At 44.5% G+C, this 24,513-nt stretch overlaps 1 protein-coding gene across 1 annotated transcript; it reads right to left on the reverse strand.

Moving 5' to 3' along the window:
* Nucleotides 1-3,208: 3,208 nt before the first annotated feature.
* Nucleotides 3,209-24,061, reverse strand: RBFA (ribosome binding factor A). Its single transcript, XM_050941892.1, has 7 exons — nt 23,832-24,061; nt 18,740-18,782; nt 12,469-12,645; nt 11,152-11,264; nt 10,080-10,164; nt 7,436-7,509; nt 3,209-4,006 (listed from the first exon to the last, which is right to left on the reverse strand). The coding sequence occupies exons 1-7, from the start codon at nt 24,044-24,046 to the stop codon at nt 3,625-3,627; spliced, it is 1,089 nt and encodes a 362-aa protein (XP_050797849.1). The 5' UTR covers nt 24,047-24,061; the 3' UTR covers nt 3,209-3,624.
* Nucleotides 24,062-24,513: the final 452 nt, after the last annotated feature.

The raw sequence follows: 24,513 nt of genomic DNA on the forward strand, positions 1-24,513 counted from the left end.
CATTATTAGAAAAGGTATAGTTTGGGCCTGAGGGCAGATCTGGTGGTTAGGCCTGCTTTGCTTCTATTTCAAATGTCTGGAATTTTCCCTAGGACTCCAATGACTAGATGATGTGCAGAAGGGACTGTTATCTTGAAATTGTAGGATAAGACATGCTGTTATAGGATAACTGTTAAGCAAAATTGTATGATAGGGTACATTGTTGGATGAAGAGCAAAGATTATATGCTGCTGGGTACACGGAGACACAGAGGATTGAACTCCTGGCTGGAGTCCACTAAGACTGTCTGGAATTTGTGAGGGGCTGAATCTGCAGGACTGTTGGCTCTGGGGAGAAAGGAAGCAGGATCCAGAAAGGGTCAGGGACTAGCCTGTGAGCAGGAAGGAAAGCACTGCCAGGATCTTGTAAGATTAGGCTTTCCCTCTGGCGGTAAGTAGTAGAAGAGTTGCTGAATGCTATTGTTCAAACTGGTTAAATAAAAGTTTAGGACTACGTTTTCAAACTCAGAAGTTGGAGTAGGCGGCAATAGGTGGGTTTTGAAGAGACCTGCAGGGCCCTTAAAATAGTTAAGAAAAACAGCCAGGACTACCCGATATTCACAGGCAAATGGCCTGAGAGGAAGCTTAGAGGGATAAAAGGGCTGTATTAGGGACCCAGAGCCACCTATTCATGTACCATAGCATCTGAGGGCCTTCTGTCACCTGTTGTTGGTTCTCTCATCCTCTCCCTCCCAGAGGGAAAAACATGTGCAGCAAAGAGTCTTTATATATACACACACACCCCTGTTGCTATGCGTTACGTAAGGCAGGGTCAAAGAAATGAACCTGGAGTGGAAAGAGGTAAAGTTTGTGATGGTACTTAGGTCTTGGACTGCCCAGAGAAAGTTCGGTCTCCCATGCTGACAAGGTTTTACTCTTATTGTTGAGCATTCCACTGGGCTGGAGGAGCAGATAACCAGTGTTGAACAAGGTATATGCCCAAGTAGGGGCAGGTTGGGATCTAGCTCAAAAGACAACTAAAATTGTCCCTAGTTCATATATCTGGCTGTAGCAAGAAATTTAAGAGAAAGAGACTAACTGTATGGAATACCAGGCCTCGATTCCACACAGTGGTTAAGCACATTGAAGTTAGTGAAAACATTCACATGCTTAAAGTTAGGCATGTACTTAAATGAATTGCTGAGTAACGGCCTCAATTAGTATTTTTATGAGGATACTATCTACAGTAACATTTATAGTACTTCACTCTTTCTTCAGTCCTTCCTCCAAAGGCATAAATACCTCCTTGCTCAAACTAACATTGGTGCTACTGTGGCAGGGTATTTTCTTTAAAAAAAAGAAAAATCAGCACATCCCTTCGTAGTGTTTGGTTGACAAGTTTTGTTTTTGTTTGGTTTGATATTATAGACTAAAAATGTTTGCCATACTCTTCCAAGAAGAGAACCTAAGGCTGTCAGTTCAGTTAATGTGTATATATAGTTTGTATTTCTCCCAAAGAGAGACTGAGATTTTGTACAGTGTTAAAAATCTTAACGTTAATCTGAAAATGAAATGGGCAAAAAATAATTGTAATGAAAAAAGGGAGTCAACATTGAATTGACCCAAACAGAAGAATCTTAGAAGAATGTTGTACTGGTGGATGCACTCAGGGAAAAAGAGTTCATATGTCTTAAGCACAGAACATTAGAACCCAATGCAGACACAACCCAACTGATCTCACTGTAGTAGGACCTTGCTGATTCACACTAGCAAGCAAGAGATCCCTTGTGAATTACTGAATTATGTGAACAAATAAAGCATCGCAAACTCTGCTGTAGGAAAAAAAAACTGTAGATGAAGCAAATTTATATATCTAGAGTCTGTACTTGAGATGGGGAGGGAAAACAACAGAAGTTAAACCTAGTGGGTATCAAGTTACTTGATGAGGAAAATTGAGACTTCTAAATGTAATGGCCAGATAACAGCAGCCTATGTCAGTCTTTGTGCCTATGTAAGGAAGCTTTGTTCAAACTGGCTTCCCCTTGAGGTGCAAAACAGAAGTGGAGAGGGAGAATGAGACATTAGTGAAGCCATCAGAAACACTAAGCCATTTTGGTCTTCCTGAGGCTAGAGTAGTGAATAAGCCTTATTTTCACTTGCCTAGTCTTTAACTATCTGCTAACTCATATGAAAACTACAAACTACTGTGCCTTCACTAGGATTTTATCTTGTGTTAGCTAACTCAAAAACACACCTTTTTTCCCCTAGTAAAGACATGCCTGAACTGTCATTCAAGTTACATGCTCTTAAAGAATTTTTAATGGTTTGGAGAGGAGTTAGAGATATAGACCATATCTAACTACTCTACCTTTTTTCCTACTGTAATGTGTTAATATCTTAGTGGAGACAAGGCAGGTTGTAGTTTTAACATGTTAGATGGCTAAGGTCATCGCTGGGGAAGCCTAGGGTTTACCTTCACCAGCTAATCCGTTAGCTAAGGGCTTGTCTACACCTAAAGTGCTGCAGCTGTAGCCCTTAATGAAGATGCTACCTATGCCAATGGGAGAACTTCCTCTTTGGTGTAGTAGGACTCCACCTCCCCAAGAGGCAATAGGTACAGTGATGGCAGACACCCACCCTTCAACATAGTGTTGTCTACACTGTGAGTTAGGTTGGTATAACTGTGTCACTCGGGTGTGGATTTTCGACACCCTTGAGCAATGTAATTATAAGACATGTTTGTAATGTAGATCAGGGCTAGTACATTATCAAAACACACCCTTTTTCTCAGTGAAAACAACACCCCAAGGGGAAGGAGAGTTACAAGAGAAACTGCTGATTAGCTGAAGGTTTGAATATCAGTTGCTTTCTAAAGTTCTGCAAATTGTGAGCTAGTTAGTGTCCGCCCCTGCTCAAAGTTAGAAACAGGAAACATGTGCATATTGTAAAAAATGTAGACAAGGAATTAAGTACATAGGCCATGACCACTCATTCTACAGCAAAAAAAAGTCTCTCTTGGCGCCTGAATCTTGCCTGACTGCATGGAAGTCATACTATTATAGTAATTTGTCTATTTTAGTAGTTTTAGATGTAATACTTCAATATTTGTACATGGTTTGTAAAAATAAGCCTAAGTAATATGAGATCACAGCACAAAGCACACTATTAAATCATTGAGAAGTAAGGAAAGCACATTTTTGTGCATATACAAACTTTGCAGGATACTGAAATGTAGTTTAGCATGTTTCTATTGTAATATAATCAAGTTTTTTGAAATATTTTCATCTTTTGACAGTTCCTTGCACTTATATCAAGGCATAGGTAATAAGCTTTTTGGGTGGTACATAATGTATTTACAAGAAGTTTCATCTCAGTATAAAGCTGATAAGGGTATTTTACTTTTGACAACCATAATATTTCCTAATTATTTGAGTTCAGAAGGGCTCATCTTCTCAGATATTATAAGCAGGATTTAAAATAAGTTATTTTCCCATAAAAACTTGTACTACTTGATTAATTTCCATATATTTTGGAGAAGATGGAAAGGAGATGGTGAATAAGCAGCACAGAAGTTGTAATTCAGTGGTTACTCTAATACAATTCATTACCAACAGTTTTTTTTTTTTTTTTAAAAGGCTTTTTAATTTCACTTAAGTTTGGTAGTAGATTGATTTCTGTCATCATCTACCTCTAGTTCATCTACCACTTCCTGTAATTCATACTCCAGTTGACTATCTTGAGAAGGTGCAATGTCACCATCCAAAGAATCTTCACTATATTTGTCCAGCAGATATTTCTGAGGTGTGATATCATTCTCAAAGGGATCCTTTATTTTCTTCTTTTTCATTTTCTTTTGCTTTTGTATCTTGGCCAGCTGCATCTGCTGCTGTTCTGCCCACCCAATGCCTTCTGTGTCCTTCACCTTTTTCATTTTTTTGTACTCCATTATTTGCTTATTGAGCACTTCATGATCGATCCCAAAAAGATTAGCTGGGATGGACGAAGCTGCCATGTCAGAAGATGATTCACTGCGAAAAGAAAAGTATTTTTTAAGAGGCACATGGTAAACTGTACTAGGAAATTTTAAGGCACAATAACCTTTACTAAGCTTCTTTATCAAGAGATAATCTTGTGAAATCAGAGGGAAACAGAGAAGCCTTTTTAGACTCTCAGATTCCAAGAAGGGACCATTGTGATTATCTAGTCCAGCAGTTCTCAAACATCATTATGCCACGATCCCCTTCTGATAACAAAAATTACTACACTACCCCAGGAGGGAGGACTGAAGCCTGAGCCCGCCAGAGCCCTGCCGCACCGGGCAGTGGGGGCCAAAGCCTAAGGGCTTCAGCTCTGGGTTGGGGGCCTGTAACCTGAGCCCCATTGCCCAGGGCTCAAACCCTCTGGCTTTAGCTTTAGCCCCAGGCAGTTGGGCTCAGGCTTTGGCATCAGCCCTCGGTCCCAGCATGTCTAACACTAGTCTTGGCAAACCCATTAAAACAGGGTTGCAACCCACTTTGGGGTCCCAAACCATAGTTTGAGAACCCTGATCTAGTCTGACCTGTATAACACAGGCCACAGGACTTCCCAAAATAATTCCTAGAGCAGATCTTTTAGAAAAACATCCAAACTTGATCTGAAAATTGTCAGTTATAGATAGGGACTTACCAAATTCATGGCCATGAAAAATACATCACGAACTGCGAAAGCTGGTCTTTTGTGCACTTTTAGATTTCACAGGGGAGACCATTGTTTCTCAGATGGGGGTCCTGACCCAAAAGGGAATTGCAGGGAGGTTACAAGGTTATTTTTGGGGGGGATCACAGCATTGCCACCCTTAGTTCTATGCTGACTTCAGAGCTGAGCGGCCAGAGAGCAGCAGCCGTTGGCTCAACGACATCTCTGAAGGCAGCGCCCCACCATCAGCAGCACAGCAGTAAGGGTGGCAATACCATATCATGCCATCCTTACTTCTGTGCTGCTGCTGGTGGTGGCTCTGCCTTCAGAGCTGGGTTCCCTGCCAGCAGCCACCTCTTCAGCTGCCCAGCTCTAAAGGCAGTGCTGCTGCCAGCCGCATCACAAAAGTAAGGGTAGCATTACCAACCCCCCACCTACAATAACCTTGCGGACCCCCTCCCCACACACACAGAACCCCATTTGGGGTCAGAACCCCTACAATTACAACACCATGAAATTTCAGAGTTAAATAGCTGAAATCATGAAATTTACGAATTAAAAAATCCTATGACCATAAAATTGACCAAAATGGACCGTGAATTTGATATGGCCCTAGTTATAGAGAATCCACCATGACCCTTGGTTAATTGTTCAATGGTTAATTGCTCTCACCATTAAAAATGTACACCTTGTTTCCCGTCTGAAAATAAGGTTTCAATAGCACTCAGCCTGGTATCACCATCATTCTAAATAGTTTGTTCAGCTCAGTTCCTCAAAAGGATTAGAATTTATTTTTTTACCATCTTCAGAGAAAAATTCAAGACTCAGTGCTTGTCTACATGAGGAAATATACTGGTATAGCTATACTGCTTATTCCAGAATGAGACTGTCCACAGGGGCAGTTATACTGGTATAACTAGAGCAATATAATTATACCAGTAAACTTGGTAGATGAGCCCTCTGACTTAGCATTACCGCTATATAAAACAAATCCTACTGTGAAAGGGAAAGAGTGATGCAGATATCACTTACTTTAGAACAGTGGTCCCCAACCTTCTTCCTCTGGCGGGCACCAGACGAGCCACGGAGTACCGTGGCAGCGGACGAGCATCCACTGAAATACCAGCAACAAGCAGTGTCATCCAGAGGCGTCGCCGCTGAATTTCAGCAGCATTTCGGCGGATGCTCGTCTGCCAGCCCATATGTGGGTGCACTTAGACGCCCCAGCGGGCACCACATTGGGGACTCCTGCTTTAGAACCTTGTAGGGCTTCGAGTATTATGGAAACTAGCATGTTATAAATACTAAGAATTTTGGGATCTAAAGTCACATGTCCTTCAATATACTGTAAAATTTAGTACAGAAATCTCCCTAGTCTAAGATATAGGCCATGAGCCAAGGGGCTAACAACACTGCACTTCTATAGAACCTACCATCCAGGAAACTTGAAGCATGGGCGCCGACTCTGTGGGTGCTGTGGGGCTGGAGCACCCACGGGGAAAAATTAGCTTGTGCTCCGCACCCACCGGCAGCCGAGCTTCCCTGGCCCCCACTCCCTTCTTGCCACCTCCTCCTCCGAGCACACTGTGTCTCCACTCCTCCCCCTCCCAGCGCTTCCCAGCAGCCACCTAAGAGCTGTTTGGTGGCACTTAAGACTTTCTGGGAGGTAGGGGAAGGAGTGGAAATGCTGCATACTTGGGAGAGGAGGCAGTAAAGAGGCAGAACAGAGGTGGGGACTTGGGGAAAGAGGGTGGAATTGGGGGGGGAGGGGGCAGGGTCAAGCACTCACAGGGCAGATGGCAAGTCAGCACTTATGAATCAAAATCTACAGCCTGTAAATTACTGAAACAAAAACATTTGACTTATGGTTACTGACTTTCTGCACATAGATATTGCCTTCAGAAGCACCATGCTCTGCAGAAGAGCATATCGTAGACTGGTATTACAGGAAATGCCAAGATCACAAACTGAGCAGGAAGTTGCTGTTTTTTAAATCCACGCAGTTAACCCAAAAATAGTGAGCTGCATGTTACTCTTCATGGTCCTACATGTGACTCTGTCCCAAATACTACTCCAATCATTTTCCACTGCCACACTAAGGTCCATACATCTAAATTAAATACATTTTCCCTTGTAGTACTTGTGACCTACGCACTGGAGCACCGTGCTAGCACACAAGAACCAGAAGGCAAAAGAGACTATGAAATAAATGTCCACATGGAGTGAAATGCACAAGGAATCCAAAGCATAAAGAGCAAGATGTAAATTTAGGTTTTTAAATGGTTTTCGGCGTTAATAATCTAAGGGGTAAGAGAGGTAACGATGGCTCTTTACAGAATATCTGTGGTATTTTGGTATTGTGTGGCGGCTCCAATCAGTAGATGGGGCTCATTGTGCTAGACACTGTAAATTCAAAGTAAAACACTGTCTGCTACATTTTGTTTTTGTTATGGGTGAGTTTTTGTTGTAACTGACTACTCAATATCCCTTTACATTTATATATGGTAGTCAGTCACTCTTTTGAAGGCAAGATGTCTACATAAGGATTTCTTTAAATTGCACTAACGTTTCCTTTATCTTTTTTCATAACTCCATTATACTAAATTCTTAAGATGCTAACAATTAGATACCACAATAGGGGCTAGAGATAAATACAAAAAAGACACATAGCATAATTATTTCTGTCTCTTTAAATAAATATTCTTTCAATTTTTAATCCAATATCCATAAATGAAAATACTTGTTGAAAAATTTCAATTAAACAACAAAAACAAAAAACCCACCTAAAGTCGTTTTCAGCTACTGTGTATTTTTCTTCCTGAGGTCCATAATCAGCAATTGCCAATAACCTATCAATCTGTAAACAATTGAAAAAAATGGAAAACATATATCCACTATTAAATCTATTCTGTTTACATTCATAAAGGAAACAAGCCAGAATGAGAGAGTGAACAGGTCTGTTTCTTTTACATGTGAGTATCATAGCTGCCTCCCTCTGGATTTCTGGAAAGTATCCATTTCAAAATGGTCTGTATTTTCATACAGTAAAAGTCATTCATTTAATTTACAAGGCCTCTCAATAAATACTATGACATGTACTGTAGGGAATAATCTGCCACTAGACTTATCAGTCTATGGAACTGCCAGGAAGTACATACCTTACTGGGATCTTTACACCAAATGGAATAATTAATTAGTGGACTACTGTGACTTTCAAGGGTTTGTAAAAGCAGCAAAGAATCCTGTGGCACCTTATAGACTAACAGACGTTTTGGAGCATGAGCTTTCGTGGGTGAATATTCACCCACGAAAGCTCATGCTCCAAAACGTCTGTTAGTCTATAAGGTGCCACAGGATTCTTTGCTGCTTTTACAGAGCCAGACTAACACGGCTACCGCTCTGATACTTTCAAGGGTTTGGCATATATTTGATGTGGACTGGAGAGAGAATTTAGTTTTTGGTTAACTAAGAATTCCTCATTTTAAGTTAGATTTCACTTTATTCTTGTAAATTCTTCCCTTTACCAATGTCCTTATACGTCAAATTTTCTGTCACTCTCTTCCCCCTTTTGGAAATTGTCTGGCCCAATCTCGTATGTAAGAGATTTAATTTAAAGAAAAACCAAAACAAACAAACACCACCCCACAACTACTTAAAGAGATCAGTCTGTCCAGGATTGTAAATCTCTAGTGCGTTATAGGTTACCTATAGTTGTGAAAGTTTTAACCAAATGTAAGGTTTTGTAATAATCCTTTTCTGTGAATTTTTTTCCTCATTAGTCTTTTATTCCTTTTTGTGTTTTCCCTGTATTAGGAAGTGAAAGCAACAGTCTTTCTCCCCTCTTATAAGATATAAAGTTTCCTCTACTGGGGACTGGTGTTTGGTTTTTAATTTATTTGAAGTACAGATTGCATATAAATATGGACTTGAAAGTTGGGTCCTGTAGCAGAGATTTAAAGGTCCTTCTGGGTGTTCTGATAATCACTGTTAGGTTTCGGAGAAATCCTTGTGTTACTTCTGGAAAGATGAAGGAATTATATCTGCAGGCTGGGACAGAGGACTAAACAACCCTAAACTGAGCATTAATGTGCCTCAACTTTGCCTTATTACTACACCTGTTGGTGGTGGGGTAGAAAGGCACTCTCACTGTGGTGGCATATGCTAACAAAAAACATTTTCTGGATTTATCACTATCTTTGGGTATGTCTGCACTGCTGCTGGCTTTGTCCTTCTAGCCCAGGTAGACAGACTCAAGTGAGAATGCTAAAAACACAGTGTGTAAGTTGTGCCATGGGTGGCGGGTCAGGCTAGCCACTTGAGTCCACCAAGCCCACCCAGCCCATTGGGTCTGAGCTCAGGTGGCTAGTCCGAGCTGCTGCCGATGCAGCCATGTTCACATTTATTTTTAGCATGCTAGCTCAAGTTAAGCTAGTGCAAGTCTGTCTACCTGGGCTGGAAGGCACAATTGCAGTTGCAATGTAGACCCCCTCACTGACCAGAGGAAATTCAGATGTTCACTTCATATTCCTAGTGCATTAGTGAGAAATGAAAAACACTCTGCCTCTTCCAAGGTTGCTAGTTGTGCAGTGGATGCTCTTGTGACTCTGATACTCATAATTATATGTAACCAGATCGTAACAGCACTGTGTCTAACAGTCTGCTCATTTAGGTCACAGGACCTCATGAATTAGCTCAATTTTTAATGTAGTTATCCTCTAGTTCAATTTATTCTTCAAAAGACTCCAGAGTATCACTGTGCTCTCTAATTCGTGGGACTCTCACAATCCTAATATTACCTCCTCTCATGTTCAATAATAATGAATTCCTAGAAGACATTACTATGCTAAAAGTACTTCCACTAGTCTGCAAGCCTGTTACCTTTAGCTAGATATTATCCTCAATATACAATATCCCTATTTCTCTCCATTAGATTCTAGCACCTTTTACAAAAAAACAACAGTTGAACCAGCTGCAGTGCAGTTAGCCAGCTGGTCACCATCATCACTGCTCTGCTTACTTTTTGGCATAAGGTTATAAAGACAGTAGTTTCCTGTCTTTCATTTAAGTTTATTTCATGTATCTCTCTCCTGGATTAACCTGTCTATCTTCTGGAAACATCTTTAGACAGTTTGTCTCTTCAGAAGTTTTTATAGATAAAGTTAACAAAACTAATGAAAAAGATAGCTCTACTTTCCACTGTCCCCAAAGTATCAAAATAATTGGCGACCGTTATCAAAACATCGAAAAGCTTGTTGTCAGAGACGGGGAATTGGTTTTCAATTTAAATTGTTTTCTAGATCTAGTGAGCAACTATGTGTCTACTTAAACATTACACCTATTCAGCCTTCCATGTTCTTCTTACATGTCTGTTCCAAAACACACTGCAACATGTGATATTTGCACACTGAGTCAGCAATTGTATCTTACCTCTTTTATAGCTGCAGCTTCTTTGTCTTTAACAAACACAATAGGAGGAACAGTTCTCAGGACCTGATGGGTAATCAAAAGATGTCTGGAAAAAATAAAATGTCCCCAGATATGAGCAATCGTAAGCATCTTTAAGACAGATGCAATATTTGTTAAATAAAAATTAAACAAACAGATTGTGAAGCATGGGTACTGTTTGCAAAGTTTATAGGGTATCAGTTCAGATGACAAATCCTAGTATTTCAAAGGCCTATACTATAGATTAATGGTCTGTAGCATTCTGCTACTAGAAAAAGAATTTCTCAAGTTCAAGTCCAAGTTAGGTCTAAGTTTGTTGGATAAGGATGTAAGCTATAGGACATCTACTGAAGCAAAGACTACAGTGATGTTACTGAAGAACTCAGTGAAGTGTGTGTATGTACACAAAGATGTGACATAGTAGGGCAGCTGGAGTATTTTCTAGGGCTTCCACGTACACAGGATTTTCTGTATATGCAAAAAAATTAGTCTAAATTACTTTTTTTAAATTTGCAAAAATTAATCCTCCTTTTCAGCTAAAAGATTTAGAGGAATATACAGAAATAATACACTGACTTACAGAAAATACTCTGAATGAGAGGCAGGCAGTTGCAGCTCTCTGATTTTCTGTCTTGCGCAGTTCCAGCCCTGGCCGCACTGTAGTTTATAGTAGCCCCAAGCTACTACCTTTTAGAAGCTAACAATTAGCAAAGCGAAGTGGCACTCCAGCCACACCCTACCCAGCAGACCTGGGTGGAAGAGCTGGGTATGCTAGCTATACATGGGTTGAAAGCACCCCACGAGGGGAATTTTCAGCTGGCCCCATATGGCCAGTATGCAGTCCATCTGTGTCCCTCATCAAGGATGATAATCTGGCCCCAAATATCTAGAAGTGCAGATGTCCAACATCCTGATCCAAAGTATTCTAATGAAAGTCACATTCATGATTCATAAAAATACCTTAGAAATTTCCCTTCAGAAATTCTTAATAGACAGAGTGACTATTTATGAAGCAGAGTAATTGTTTACAAAACTTTATAGCACACAGCAGTACCTTATAAGTGGGGCACTTTTCTGTAAAATACTTTCAATACGATCATCCTCCTCTGCACTTTCAGCAGGGTTCCAGTACACACGACATGCTGAAAAGTCTGGTGACAGGGATAACTGTAAAATGCAAAGATTTTTATTAGGGCTGTCAATTAATTGCAGTTAACTTATGTCATTAACTAAAAAAAATTAATTATGCTTAAAAGAATTAATCGCAATTAATCGCAGGTTTAATCACACTGTTAAACAACAGAATACCAATTGAAATTTATTAAATATTTTGGATGTTCTTTTTAGCACTTTATAAATATAATTAGATACAATGACATGATAATGATTCCTCCATCGCCTATAGAAATGCAGCCAGCTCTGGGGTGGAATTCAGTGCAGTGTAGGGTGACCAGATAGCAAGCGTAAAAAATCGGGGAAGAGGGTGTGGGGGTAATAGGAGCTTATATAAGAAAAAGCCCCCAAAATCAGGACTCTCTCTATAAAATCAGGACATCTGGTCACCCTATGGACTAATTCTAAGTACTCTTTGCAACTCCAGAGCTCGCCATCTCTACTATGAAACTGATCACAGAACTGTACTCGTGTCTTTATGTATACTGATCTTTTAACCAATTCTCTCTTTTTTTAAAATACATTTTAGTTTAGTTAAGAATTAGATGTAAGTGTGTATTTGGATAAGATCTGAAATACTCATTAACTTGGGAGGTAATATGTCTGATCCTTTGGGATTGGTAGAACTTTCTTATATGATGAATAAGATTTTAAGTAATCCTCATCATATTTGACTTGGGTGTCTGGATGGAAGCCCAAGGCTGGGTTGCTATAAGGGAACTGTGTTTTGGCTTCTGTGCAACCAGTAAGGTATTGTAGAAGCTGTTTTGTGCTAGCTTGGTAAATCTAAGTATTAGAATATCTACCAGTTTTGGGGATTGTCTGCCCCATTCTTTGCAGTTTTCCCTAATTGAGTAACCTCAGTGTGGGCTCCCCTGGAATCCCAGTCACAGCCGGTATAAACTGTATCCCACTGGGAGCCCTTTGCAGGCATCATACATGGGCATAGCTACACTGGCAAGCATTCCTAATATAGACATGGCCTAAGGCCCTGATTGTACATTGTGATCCTTGCAAGAAAACTGCTGTGCCCCCACTGAGCCCCATGGAAGACCGTGAGGTGCTGCATGGTACAGCAGTCCACCTGCATAGATCAGAATAAAGGATGGGCACCTAAAAGTTGTTTTTGAATATTGCATTATCTTGTTCCACAACTTAGTCAAAGTGACTTCACATGAACTATAGCTTTTGTACTTGCCTTGGTGAGTTCCAGCTTGAGGTCACAAACCTCTTGACTGACTTCACAGGTGCTCATCAAGTCTGTCACAGCTTTATACAAGAGGACGTTTAGGACCTTTTTGCGTATGCTGTCTTCTTTCTTAGTTTTCTGCTGAGTAGCCTTTAGTATGGTGGCCAGCTTGGATGGCTTGTACACCTTTAAAAACAAAAACATTAAGAAATAGTCTGGACAAATGTACAACTTTTTTTGTAATTCTACTACTTTTCAATTTTATCAGCAAAGAAGTGTGATCTTAAAGTATTATATTCAAGATTTATTTTCCCTTTTATTTTGTAGCATCTTTAATTTAGCCATCTATAAAACTCAGTAAATCTATGTTCTAAAATGGAGAGGACATAATCAGGAAAATTATTTTTTATTTTTAATGAAAACTATATTTTTTTAGTTTGCTTTTCAAACTGTACTTTGGATAAAACCTAAAGGGTCAGATACTGCAATATAGCGTGCCTTCGGAAAACTTTAAGCATGGAACATGCTGTTTATGAACTTTAAATGTAAACAGAACTAGATGATGAAAAATCAAAAGTAGAATTTTTTGAACAGGGGGGACAAAGACACCACTTCCTGCAGCTCCCATTTGCTGGGAATGGCGAACCGCGGCCATAGGAAGCTGAGGGGCTTCATGCCTATGAACGCTCCAAGTAAATAGATGTCCCAACCTGCCACTGGCTTAGCCTGATGGGCTGGAAGCCAAAGTTTTCCAACCCCTGAAATATAGGGTCAGCTTATGAAAGGGTCATATGGTTTTTGCTATTTTTAACGATCCATTTTTGGGGGGTGGGGGATCAATTTATAAATGAACAGGCTAATGTACGAGTATATGCGGTAATTACAATCTGAAGGTTGCTACAGAATGAGTATCACAGGTCACTTTCTTGTGGATAGATTGTCATCTTGGGCTATGGATAACTCGCCCTTGTTTGTAAGGGAGACAGGGTAGGTGAGGTAATATCTTTTATTGGACCAACTTCTGTTGGTGAAGCTTTTGAGCTACACAGTGCTTCCTTACCCAGACCTGAAGAAGAGTGGAGTGTTTGATCTACATTTATAAACCTATGTGCTGAAGACCAGGGCCACGGATCCAGCAAACTCTTCACATGCTTAACTTCAGGCAATTTGAAAAGTCCCCACTGATTTAAATAAGACTACTCATACACATTTGCAAAATTGCAGCCTAGGACTGAATATGTATGGAGATAAGGCAGGAAAGCCTGGTGAGGATAGCTCCACCTTACAGGCAGAACAGAAGGTTACATATAACAAAACTTTTAGTGACTACCAGGCTAAAAGGTGAGATTTTTCAGTAAGTCTCAGGCCTGGTCTACACTAAGCGTTTAAACCGATTTTAGCAGCATTAAACCGATTTAACGCTGTACCCGTCCACACAACAAGGTCCTTTATAACGATATAAAGGGCTCTTTAAATCGGTTTCTGTACTCCTCCCCAACGAGAGGAGTAGCGCTAAAATCGGTATTACCATATCGGATTAGGGTTAGTGTGGCCGCAAATCGATGGTATTGGCCTTCGGGTGGTATCCCACAGTGCACCATTGTGACTGCTCTGGACAGCAGTCTCAACTCTGATTCACTGGCCAGGTAGACAGGAAAAGCCCCGCGAACTTTTGAATTTCATTTCCTGTTTGGCCAGCGTGGAAAGCTCACCATCACAGGTGACCACGCAGAGCTCATCAGCACAGGTAACAATGCAGTCTCCTGAGAATCGAAAAAGAGCTCCAGCATGGACCGCACGGGAGGTACTGGATCTGATCGCTATATGGGGAGAGGATTCTGTGCTAACAGAACTCCGTTCCAAAAGACGAAATGAAAAAATATTTGAAAAAATTTCCAAGGCTATGATGGAGAAAGGCCACAGCAGGGACTCAGTGCAGTGCAGAGTGAAAGTTAAGGAGCTCAGACAAGCCTACCAGAAAACCAAAGAAGCAAACGGAAGGTCCAGGGCAGGACCGAAAACATGCCCCTTCTACGCTGAGCTGCATGCAATTCTAGGGGGGTCCGCCACCACTACCCTACTCCTGTCCGTGGATTCCAAGGTAGGGTTAATAATCTCAGCCATGCCTGAGGATTCTGTGGACGGGGAAGATGAGGAGGAGGAAGAGGAGGATGAGCTTGCAGAGAGCACACAGCACTCCGTTAGCCCCAACAGCCAGGAGCTTTTTCTCACCCAGATGGAATTACCCTCCCAGCCCTCCCAAGCCACTAGCCCAGACAGTGAAGCCATGGAAGTGACCTCCGGTGACTGTACCTTTGTAAATATAAAACATGGTTTAAAAGCAAGCGTTTTTTAATCATTGATTTTCCCTGAGGACTTGGGATGCATTCGCGGCCAGTACAGTTATTGGAAAAGTTTGTTAACATGTCTGGGGATGCAGCAGAAATACTCCAGGGACATCTCTGTGAAGCGCTCCTGCAGGTACTCCAAAAGCCTTTGCAGAAGGTTTCTGGGCAAGGCAGCCTTATTCCGTCCACCATGGTAGGACACTTGACCACGCCATGCATGTAGCAAGTAATCGGGTATCATTGCATGACAAAGCATAGCTGCGTATGGTCCCGGTGATTGCTGGCATTCAAGAAACATCCGTTCTTTATCTTGCTGTGTTTTCCTCAGGAGAGTGATATCGTTCATGGTAACCTGGTTGAAATTCAGTAATTTAAGTAAGGGGACAGAGATGGCCATTCCTACTGGGCTGTTTGCCTGTTGCTTAAAAGAAATCCTTCCTTGCACGTAGCCAAGCGGGGGGAGGGGAATAGCGCTGAGCTTTTTCGTGTTTGGCTATCAGGGATCTTCCCTGCTACCAGCCATGCAGTGGGGGGAGGGGGGTGATTAGCAGTGATCTTCCATGATACCAGCCATGGGGTGGGGGGAGGGGTAAAGCGATCATCCCACAGAATTGGAGGGAGGGGTGGCTTCTGCTGCTGCATGTTAACAGCAAAGAAGCATCACTGAACGGGATTTGCTTGGTATTTGGGAAAGGAGGGCACTGTGTATATGAAGGCTGCAGAAGCCGAAAGACAATGGCTTACCATGGCCGCTTGCAAGCTGAATTCTGCTGCCCGGGCCTGCGTCTGTGAGATCTATAACACCAGAGCCGCAGGCACTCAATATTAAGATGCAAAATGCGACCTTGTAGTGAAATCACATGTGCTATGTAAGGTGAATAGTGTTGTTCACTGTGAAAGAGTATAACCATTGTTCTGTAAAATGTATCTTTTTAAATACTTCTCTCCCTTTTTTCCCTCCCTCATGCAGCTGCACATTCTTCCAGTCTCCCTACTCCATCCCGAAGGCTATCTCAGATAAGGTGGAGGAAAAAGAAGACGCGAGACGAAATGTTCTTGGAAATCATGGAAGTGACCTGCAATGAAAGAGCTCATCTGAATGAGTGGAAGCACGTGGTATCAAGTTATAGGAAAGATGCCAGTGAACGTGAGGACAGGAGGGACCAACGTGAGGACAGGAGGGACCAACGTGAGGACAGGAGGGATGCTTGAGATGAGAGGTGGCAGCAGGAAGATCAGAGGTGTAGGCAGGAAGATCAGTGGTGGCGGGATGCAACGCTGGGGCTGCTGCATGATCAAATTGATATCCTCCGATGTCTGGTGGAGCTTCAGGAAGAGCAGCGGGGTCACAGAGTGCTGCTGCAGCCCCTGTGTAACGACCTTCACCCCTCACCATGTTCCATATCTTCCTCACCCAGATGTTTAAGAACACGTGGGGGAAGGCTTCGTGCACCCACCCACTCCACCCCCGTGGACAGCCCAACCAAAAGGCTGTTATTACATTGAAATGTTTTTAGTAGCTTTTTCCTTCCGTCCTATCCTCCTCCCAAACCACACCCAGGGTACCTTGTCATTTCTCTCCCTCTTTTTATATGACTTTTTAATAAAGAATACATGACTTTTAAAACGATAGTGACTTCATTTCCTTAAGCAAGCTGTAATCGAAGGGGGAGGGTGGGTTGCTTACAGGAAATGAGTCAATCAAGGGGGGGGCGGTTCATCAAGGGGAAACAAACACAACAGTCACACCATACCCTGGCCCGTGATGAAACTTGTTTTCAAAGCTTCTCTGATGCGCACTGCTTCGTGGTGTGCTCTTCTAATTGCCCTGGTGTCTGGCTGCAAGTAATCAGCAGCCAGGTGATTTGCCTCAGCCTCCTACCCTGCCATAAAGGTCTCCCCCTTACTCTCACAGAGATTGTGGAGCACACAGCAAGCAGCAATAACAGTGGGGACATTGGTTTGGCTGAGGTCTGAGCGAGTCAATAATGTGCGCCACTGCGCTTTTAAATGGCCAAATGCACATTCTACCACCATTCTGCACTTTCTCAGCCTGTAGTTGAACAGCTCCTGACCACTGTCCAGGCTGCCTGTGTGTGGCTTCATGAGCCATGGCATCAAGGGGTAGGCTGGGTCACCCAGAATAACTACAGGCATTTCAACATCCCCAACTGTTATTTTCTGGTCTGGGAAGTAATTCCCTTGCTGCAGCCGTCTAAACAGAGTAGTGTTCCTGAAGACACGAGCGTCATGAACCCTTCCCGGCCATCCCACGTGGATGTTGGTGAAACGTCCCTTGTGATCCATCAGTGCTTGCAGCACCGTTGAAAAGTACCCCTTGCGGTTTACGTACTGGATGCCCTGGTGCCAAGATAGGGATATGGGTTCCATCTATTGCCCCACCACAGTTAGGGAATCCCATTGCAGCAAAGCCATGCACTATGACCTGCACGTTTCCCAAAGTCACAACCTTTCGTAGCAGCAGCTTAATGATTGCTTTGGCTACTGGCATCACAGCAGCCTCCACAGTAGATTTTCCCACTCCAAATTGATTCCCGACTGACCAGTAGCTGTCTGGTGTTGCAAGCTTCCAGAGGGCTATTGCCACTCGCTTCTCAATTGTGAGGGCTGCTCTCATCTTGGTATTCTGGCGTTTCAGGGCAGGGGAAAGCAAGTCACAAAGTTCCATGAAAATGCTCTTACGCATGCGAAAGTTTCGCAGCCACTGCGAATCGTCCCACACCTGCAAAACTATGCGGTCCCACTAGTCTGTGCTTGTTTCCCGGGCCCAAAATCGGTGTTCAACGGCTAGTACCTGCCCCATTACCAGCAGGATCTCCAAAGCGCAGGGGCCTGCGGTTTGAGAGAATTCTGTGTCCATGTCCTCATCACTCTCGTCGCTGCGCTGCCGTAGCCGCCGTAGCCGCCTCCTCCTCCTTGCCTGGCTTTGCAGGTCCCAGTTCAGCATAGACTGCACAAGAGTGTGCGAGGTGTTTACAATGTCCACGATTGCGGTATTGATCTGAGCAGGGTCCATGCTTGCAGTGCTATGGCGTCTGCACAGTTCACCCAGGAAAAAAGGGCGCGAAACGGTTGTCTGCTGCTTTCACGGAGGAAGGAATGAGTGACAACATTTACCCAGAATCACCCGCGACACTGTTTTTGCACCATCATGCATTGGGGTCTCAACCCAGAATTTCAATGGGCGGGGGAGACTGTGGGAACTATGGGACAGCTACGGGATAGCTACCCACAGTGCAACGCTCCAGAAATCAACACTAGCCTCAGACCTCGGACGCACACCACCGAATTAATGTGCCTAGCGTGGCCTCGTGCACTCGACTTTATACAATCTGTTTTACAAAACCGGCTTATGTAAAATCAGAATAATCCCAGAGTGTAGACGTACCCTCAGGCAAGAAAATCAAAGCAACTTGATGAAAATGTTTGCCAGTACTGTGGTTAGCATTATAAAAAACAAAACAAACAGGATGGTAAACACCAAAAACTTGAAACTAACAAAATGTGTGCTAAACTTAAACCAACCAACTTTTTCTGCAGCATCCTTTCTTTTATTTTGCCTAATTTAGGTCCCAGTTTCTGCTGTCAGAGCTGCAATTCAATGGCATTATTTGTGTGTGTAAAATTACTCATGTGCATAAGTGTTTGCAGGATCAGAACCCAAGAGTAAACTCCTTAAGACAGAAATTTGTCTTCCTAGGTCTGTAGAGGATCAGGCATATTTATGATGTTAAAACAATACTGCTCTATGTATTCTATAGATAACTAAATTGCTAGTCTTCATTTTTTAAATTCTGATGTTTCTTGGTAGTAAATAAATGCATTTCAAAAGTTACACATGCTGGTAAAAGCATACATTTTCCCCACTTGACACAAAGATGACACTTTAAACTCTGAAAATTTGCACTTACCAGATGAGACCCCACTGTAGGACTGTCATACCAAAACTTCTTTCTTTTCAAAAGAGAAAAGAAAAAAAATTACTTTTTAAAAACTGTAAAGAAATATTAGGCATACATGTGTATGAAAGTGCCATTCTACTCTGAAAAAACACCTTCATAAGTAAAATGGCATTAAAGGAATCTTAGTTTCTCTATGACATTGCATCAAGTGTGCTCAGTGTACAAACTGTTTTACTTTAGTAAGCCCTGGTCTTACACTACAGGAGTAAGTTGAAATTAGTCACATTAGGTCGATTTTATAATGAATGTGTCTACACAAGCAACCCCATTCTATGACCTAAAGGGCTCTTAAAATCAACTTATGTACTGGCGAAGGGAGTAGCGCTAAAATCGACCTTGCCGGATCAAATCTGGTGTAGTGCAGACGCAATTCAATGTCACTGGCCTCCGGGAGCTATCCCAGAGTGCTCCAATGTGACCACTCTGGACAGCACTTTCAACTCCGATGCACTAGCCAGGTACACAGTAAAAGCCCCGGGAAATTTTGAATTTCATTTCCTGTTCGGTCAGTGTGGCAAGCTCAGCAGCACAGGTGACCATGCAGTCCCTCCAGAATTGCAAATGAGCTCCAGTATGGACCGAACGGAAGACACTGGATCCGATTGCTGTATGGGGAGAAGAATATGTGCAGGCAGAATGCCGATCAAAAAGAAGAAATGCTAATATATATGCCAAAATCGCATGGGGCACGACGGACAGAGGCTACAACAGGGACACACAGCAGGGCTGCGTGAAAGTTAAGGAGCTCAGGCAAGCCTACCAAAAGACAAAGGAGGCAAACGGTCTGTGATCAGCTGCATGGCATTTTAGGGGGGGACCCCACCACCATCCCACCACTGTCCGTGGAGACCTGTAAAGGGGGAGTCTCACGCAAGAGGGAGGAGGATTTTGTGGATGAGGAAGAGGAGGAGAGGGAGAACGCGCAGCGGGCAAGCAGTGAATCCGTTCTATCTGGCAGCCAGGACCTTTTCATCACCCTGGAGCCAATACCCTCTCAAGGCGGGATCCCCGACCCTGAAGGCGGAAAAGTCACCTCTGGTGATTGCACATGTGTAACTACAGTACAGGGTTTAAAAGCAAGTGTTTAATGTTTGATTTGCCCATAAGACTTGGGATGCATTCGTGGCCAGTACAGCTACTGGAAAAGTCTGTTAATGTGTCTGGAGATGGAGCGGGAATCCTCCAGGGACATCTCCATGAAGCTCTCCTGGGGGCATTCTGAAAGCCTTTGCAGAAGGTTTCTGGAGAGGGCTGCCTTATTTCATCCTCCACGGTTGGACATTTTACCACGCCAAGCCAGTAGCAAGTAGTCTGGAATCATTGCAGACAAAGCATGGCAGCGAATGGTTCTGGATTTTGGTCGCATTCAAGTAACATTCGGTTTGTATCTTTCTGTGTTAGCCTCAGGAGAGTGATATTATTCATGGTCACCTGGTTGAAATAGGGGAATTCTTGTAAGGGAACAGTAAAAGGACTCCAGTCATGCTGGGCTGTTTGCTGAGAATAGCCATGCAGTGGGGGAAGGGGTGAAGGGATCAACCCAGAGAATAGCTACGCGGTGGGGTGGGAGGAGATGTGTGCTGCACATCCACCTGAAAACCGCAGACCCTCCTTTTAAATGGCAAATCCAACTGGCATTGCTTGCTATGGGAAAAGAGGCCGCTGCACTTTTAAACCATCCCCACATGTTATGAAGGCGTTAGAAGCCAACCTCGCATACCCTTTGGCTTACCATGGCTGCCTGAAAACCGAATTCTGTTGTCCAGTCGTGTGTGATGTGTCAACATACCAGCTGGTGCTCAATATAAATGGCAAAATGTGACCTCGAACCTAAAGCACATGTGTTGTCTGCTGTGAATCGCTTGATTCACTATGAAAGTCTCCCTTTTGTTCTCAGAACTGTATCATCTTAAATTTTACTCTCCCCTTTTATTCCCTTGCAGGTGCCAATGTTTCTATGCTCCCCCTATTGTCTCCATCCCTGAGGTTACTGCAGATCAGAAGGCAAAAAAACTGCACTCGCAATGACATGTTTTCCGAGCTCATGCAGTCCTCCCGCACTGATAGGGCACAGCTGAATGCATGGAGGGATTCAGTGGCAGAGTCCAGGAAAGCATTAAGTGAGCATGATGAGAAGAGGCAGGATGCGATGCTGAGGCTAATGGGGGAGCAAATGGACTAGTTCAGGTGTCTGGTGGAGCTGCAGGAAAGCCAAGAGCACAGACCACCGCTGCATCCACTGTACAACCACCTGCCCTCCTCCCCAAGCACCAGATCGTCCTCACCCAGACACCCAAGAACGCAGCGGTGGGAGGCTCCGGGCACCCAGCCACTGCACTCCAGAGGATGGCCCAAGCAACAGAAGGCTGTCATTCAAACAGTTTTGATTTGTAGTGTGGCTACCATAAGCAATGTGGCCTTGTCCTTCCCACTCCACCCCACCTGGGCTACCTTGTCAGTTATCTCACTTTTTTTGTTAATTAATAAAGAAAGAATGCATGGTTTGAAAACAATAGTGACTTTATTTCCTTTGCCAGCTGTGATCGAAGGGAGGAGGGTGTTTGGCTTACAGGGAATTAAAATCAACAAAGGGTGCAGGTTTGCATCAAGGAGAAACACACACAACTCTCACACGGTAGCCTGGCCAGTCATGAAACTGGTTTTCAAAGCCTCTCTGATGCGCAGCACGCCTAGCTGCGCTCTTCTAATTGCCCTGGTGTCTAGCTGCTCAAAATCAGCTGCCAGGCGATTTGCCTCAACCTCCCACCTCGCTATAAACATCTCCCCCTTACTCTAACAGATATTATGGAGCACACAGCAAGCAGCAAAAACAATGTGAATATTGGCTGCACTGAGGTCTAACATAGTCAGCAAACAGCAGCAGCGAGCTTTTAAATGTCCAAATGCACATTCTATCACCATTCTGCACTTACTCAGCCTATAGTTGAACTGCTTCTTACTATTGTCCAGGGTGCCTGTGTACGGCTTCATAAGCCATGGCAGCAAGGTGTAGGGTGGGTCTGCAAGGATAACTATTGGCATTTCAACACCCCCCACGGTAATTTTCTGGTTTGGGAAGTAAGTCCCTTCTTGCAGCTGTTCAAACAGCCTGGAGTTCCTAAAGATGCGAGCGTCATGCACTTTTCCCAGCCATCCCACACTGATGTCGGTGAAACATTCCTTGTGCTCCACCAGCGCTTGCAGCACCATTGAGAAGTATCCCTTGCGGTTTATGTACTGGTTGGCAAGGTGGTCCAGTGCCAAGATAGGGATATGTGTTCCGTCTATCGCCCCACCACAGTTACGGAACCCCACTGCAGCAAAGCCATCCACTATGACCTGCACATTTCCCAGAGTCACTACCCTTGATAGCAGAACATCAGTGATTGCATTGGATACTTGAATCACAGCAGTCCCCACAGTAGATTTGCCCACTCCAAACTGATTCATGACTGACCGGTAGCAGTCAGCGTTGCAAGCTTCCACAGGGCTATTGCCACTCGCTTCTCAACTGTCAGGGCAGCTCTCAACTTGATATTCCTGCGCTTCATGGCCGAGGAAAGCAACTCCCAGAGTTCCAGGAAAGTGGCCTTACACATGCAAAAGTTTCGCAGCCACTGGGAATCATCCCATACCTGCAACACTTTGCAGTCCCACCAGTCTGTGCTTGTTTGCCAGGCCCAGAATCGGCATTCTACTGTATCAACCAGCCCCACTGCTGCCATGATGTCCCAATTGCCACATCCCGTGCTTTCAGGTCCATGTCCTCATCACAATTGTCCTCATGCTGCTGTCTCTTAGCCCGGTTCTGCACACACTGCAGTATAATGCGTGATGTGTTTACAATGCTCACAACAGCGGTGGTGAGCTGACCAGGCTCCATACTATAATGCCGTGCTATGGCATCTGCACAGGTAACCCAGGAAAAAAGGTGCGAAATGATTGTCTGCAGTTGCTTTCACGGAGGGAGGGAAGACTGACGACATGTACCCAAAACCACTCGCGACAATGTTTTTGCCCCATCAGGCACTGGGAGTTTAACCAGAATTCCAATGGGCAGCAGAGACTGTGGGAACTGTAGGATAGTTGCCCACAGTGCACCGCTCCATAGGGTGACCAGACAGCAAGTGTGAAAAATCGGGACAGGGTGGGCGAATAATAGCCTATATAAGAAAAAGACCCAAAAACTGTCCCATCTGGTCACTCTATTGCTCTGTGAGTCAATGCTAGTCACAGTAGTGAGGATGCACTCCTCCAACTTAATGCGCTTAGTGGGGACATACACCGTCGACTGGATAAAACAGATTTCTAAAGATCGACTTCTATAAAATTGACCTAATTTTGTAGTGTAGACATACCCTTAGTGGGGCAAGCAAATAGCAACAACACTATGTAGAGAACCCATGGAAGGAGGGGAAGGAGAGGGGAACGGAAGGAAATACAAGTACATTTAATCTGGGACCACAACTATTAAAATGCCTTATTATGGCTACTGCAGGATCATCACATTTAAGGTGGTTTGACTTACCCCATGTGCATTTCCATGCACTTGGTTTGGGGATAATTACAAAACATCCCTATAATGTATTCTGCCCTAAATTACCGATCTCCTCAATCTTTACTCCACTTTAGTATAATTTTTGTCTGAGAATACTTATAGTTTGGGAGTTTAGCAGTATGCATACTGTCGAGTAAGTCAATTTTACTGCCAATACCTAGGGTTAGGAGATAGGGGGCAGCGTGCTCAAACCAGGACAATCTGCACGAAGATGATTCTCTTTTAAGTTTCATTGCAAAACGGCTCAAGTGTAAACAACATAAAGCAGGAGAGGGGAGACAGAAGCCTCCCTCCACACAGCTGGAAGGGGGCGCCCGTGTAGACACACTGGAGGCTGCTGGTGCTGCAAACCGTGGCAGCAGTTTTTAGGGCAAGGCAGGCGCTCCCCAGCCGCGGGAGGTTGCTCCCCGAGGAGGCCCGTGCTCCGCGGCCCTGGGGGAAGGGAGCTCCCGGGGGGGTGGCTAGCCCGGCCCGGGCACTTACTTGGTTTTCGAGGCGAATTTCTTGAGCAGGTTCTTGGAGCCGCAGAGGGCGGCGGACCCGTGCAGGGCCCGGCCTCGGGGGCCGCCCAGCACCAGAGCGCCCGCGCCGGCCTCCGCCCAGCCGCCGCCCGCAGCGCTCCGCCGCTCGGCCCCGCCGGGTGCGATCGCTCGGAGCTGGCGCCATCGGGGCCCCGGGCAGGCCCGCGAGCCCCACATGCTGCCGCGCGCCGCGCGCCGCTCCGGGCCCGGGGGAGGAGCAGCAGCCGGGCCTCCCTGCGCCGCGCCGCGCTGCGCCCCTAGCGGGCATGCGCGGCACCGCACCGGCCCTGCCCCTGAGACGCTGGAGCCGGGGAGCTGCGCTGCTCCGCGCTAGGCGCTGTGGAAGTGCCGCCCGGTGAGGCGCTTACAGCTTAGGCCACTTTCTGCCGCTGCTGGACACTCAGCTGCACTCGCCCAGGAGAGGCGCTGCCGCCGCCGTCCTGCCGTGCGCTAATAACAGGGCCCGTAGTGCGGGACTTGCCTCTCCCCCAGGAGCCGTCAGCCCCAGCGGGCCTGGCCTTATTCCCAGCTGCCCCCACCGCTCAGAAAGGGCCGCGGCACTGGCGGGCTCAGCTCATGCTCCACTTTGGCCCAGGCCAGGGGCGGCTCTAGGTATTTGCCCCCAGCAGGGCAGGCAGGCTGCC

Source organism: Gopherus flavomarginatus, chromosome 2, assembly GCF_025201925.1.
Source record: "Gopherus flavomarginatus isolate rGopFla2 chromosome 2, rGopFla2.mat.asm, whole genome shotgun sequence".
NCBI lineage: Eukaryota > Metazoa > Chordata > Testudines > Testudinidae > Gopherus > Gopherus flavomarginatus.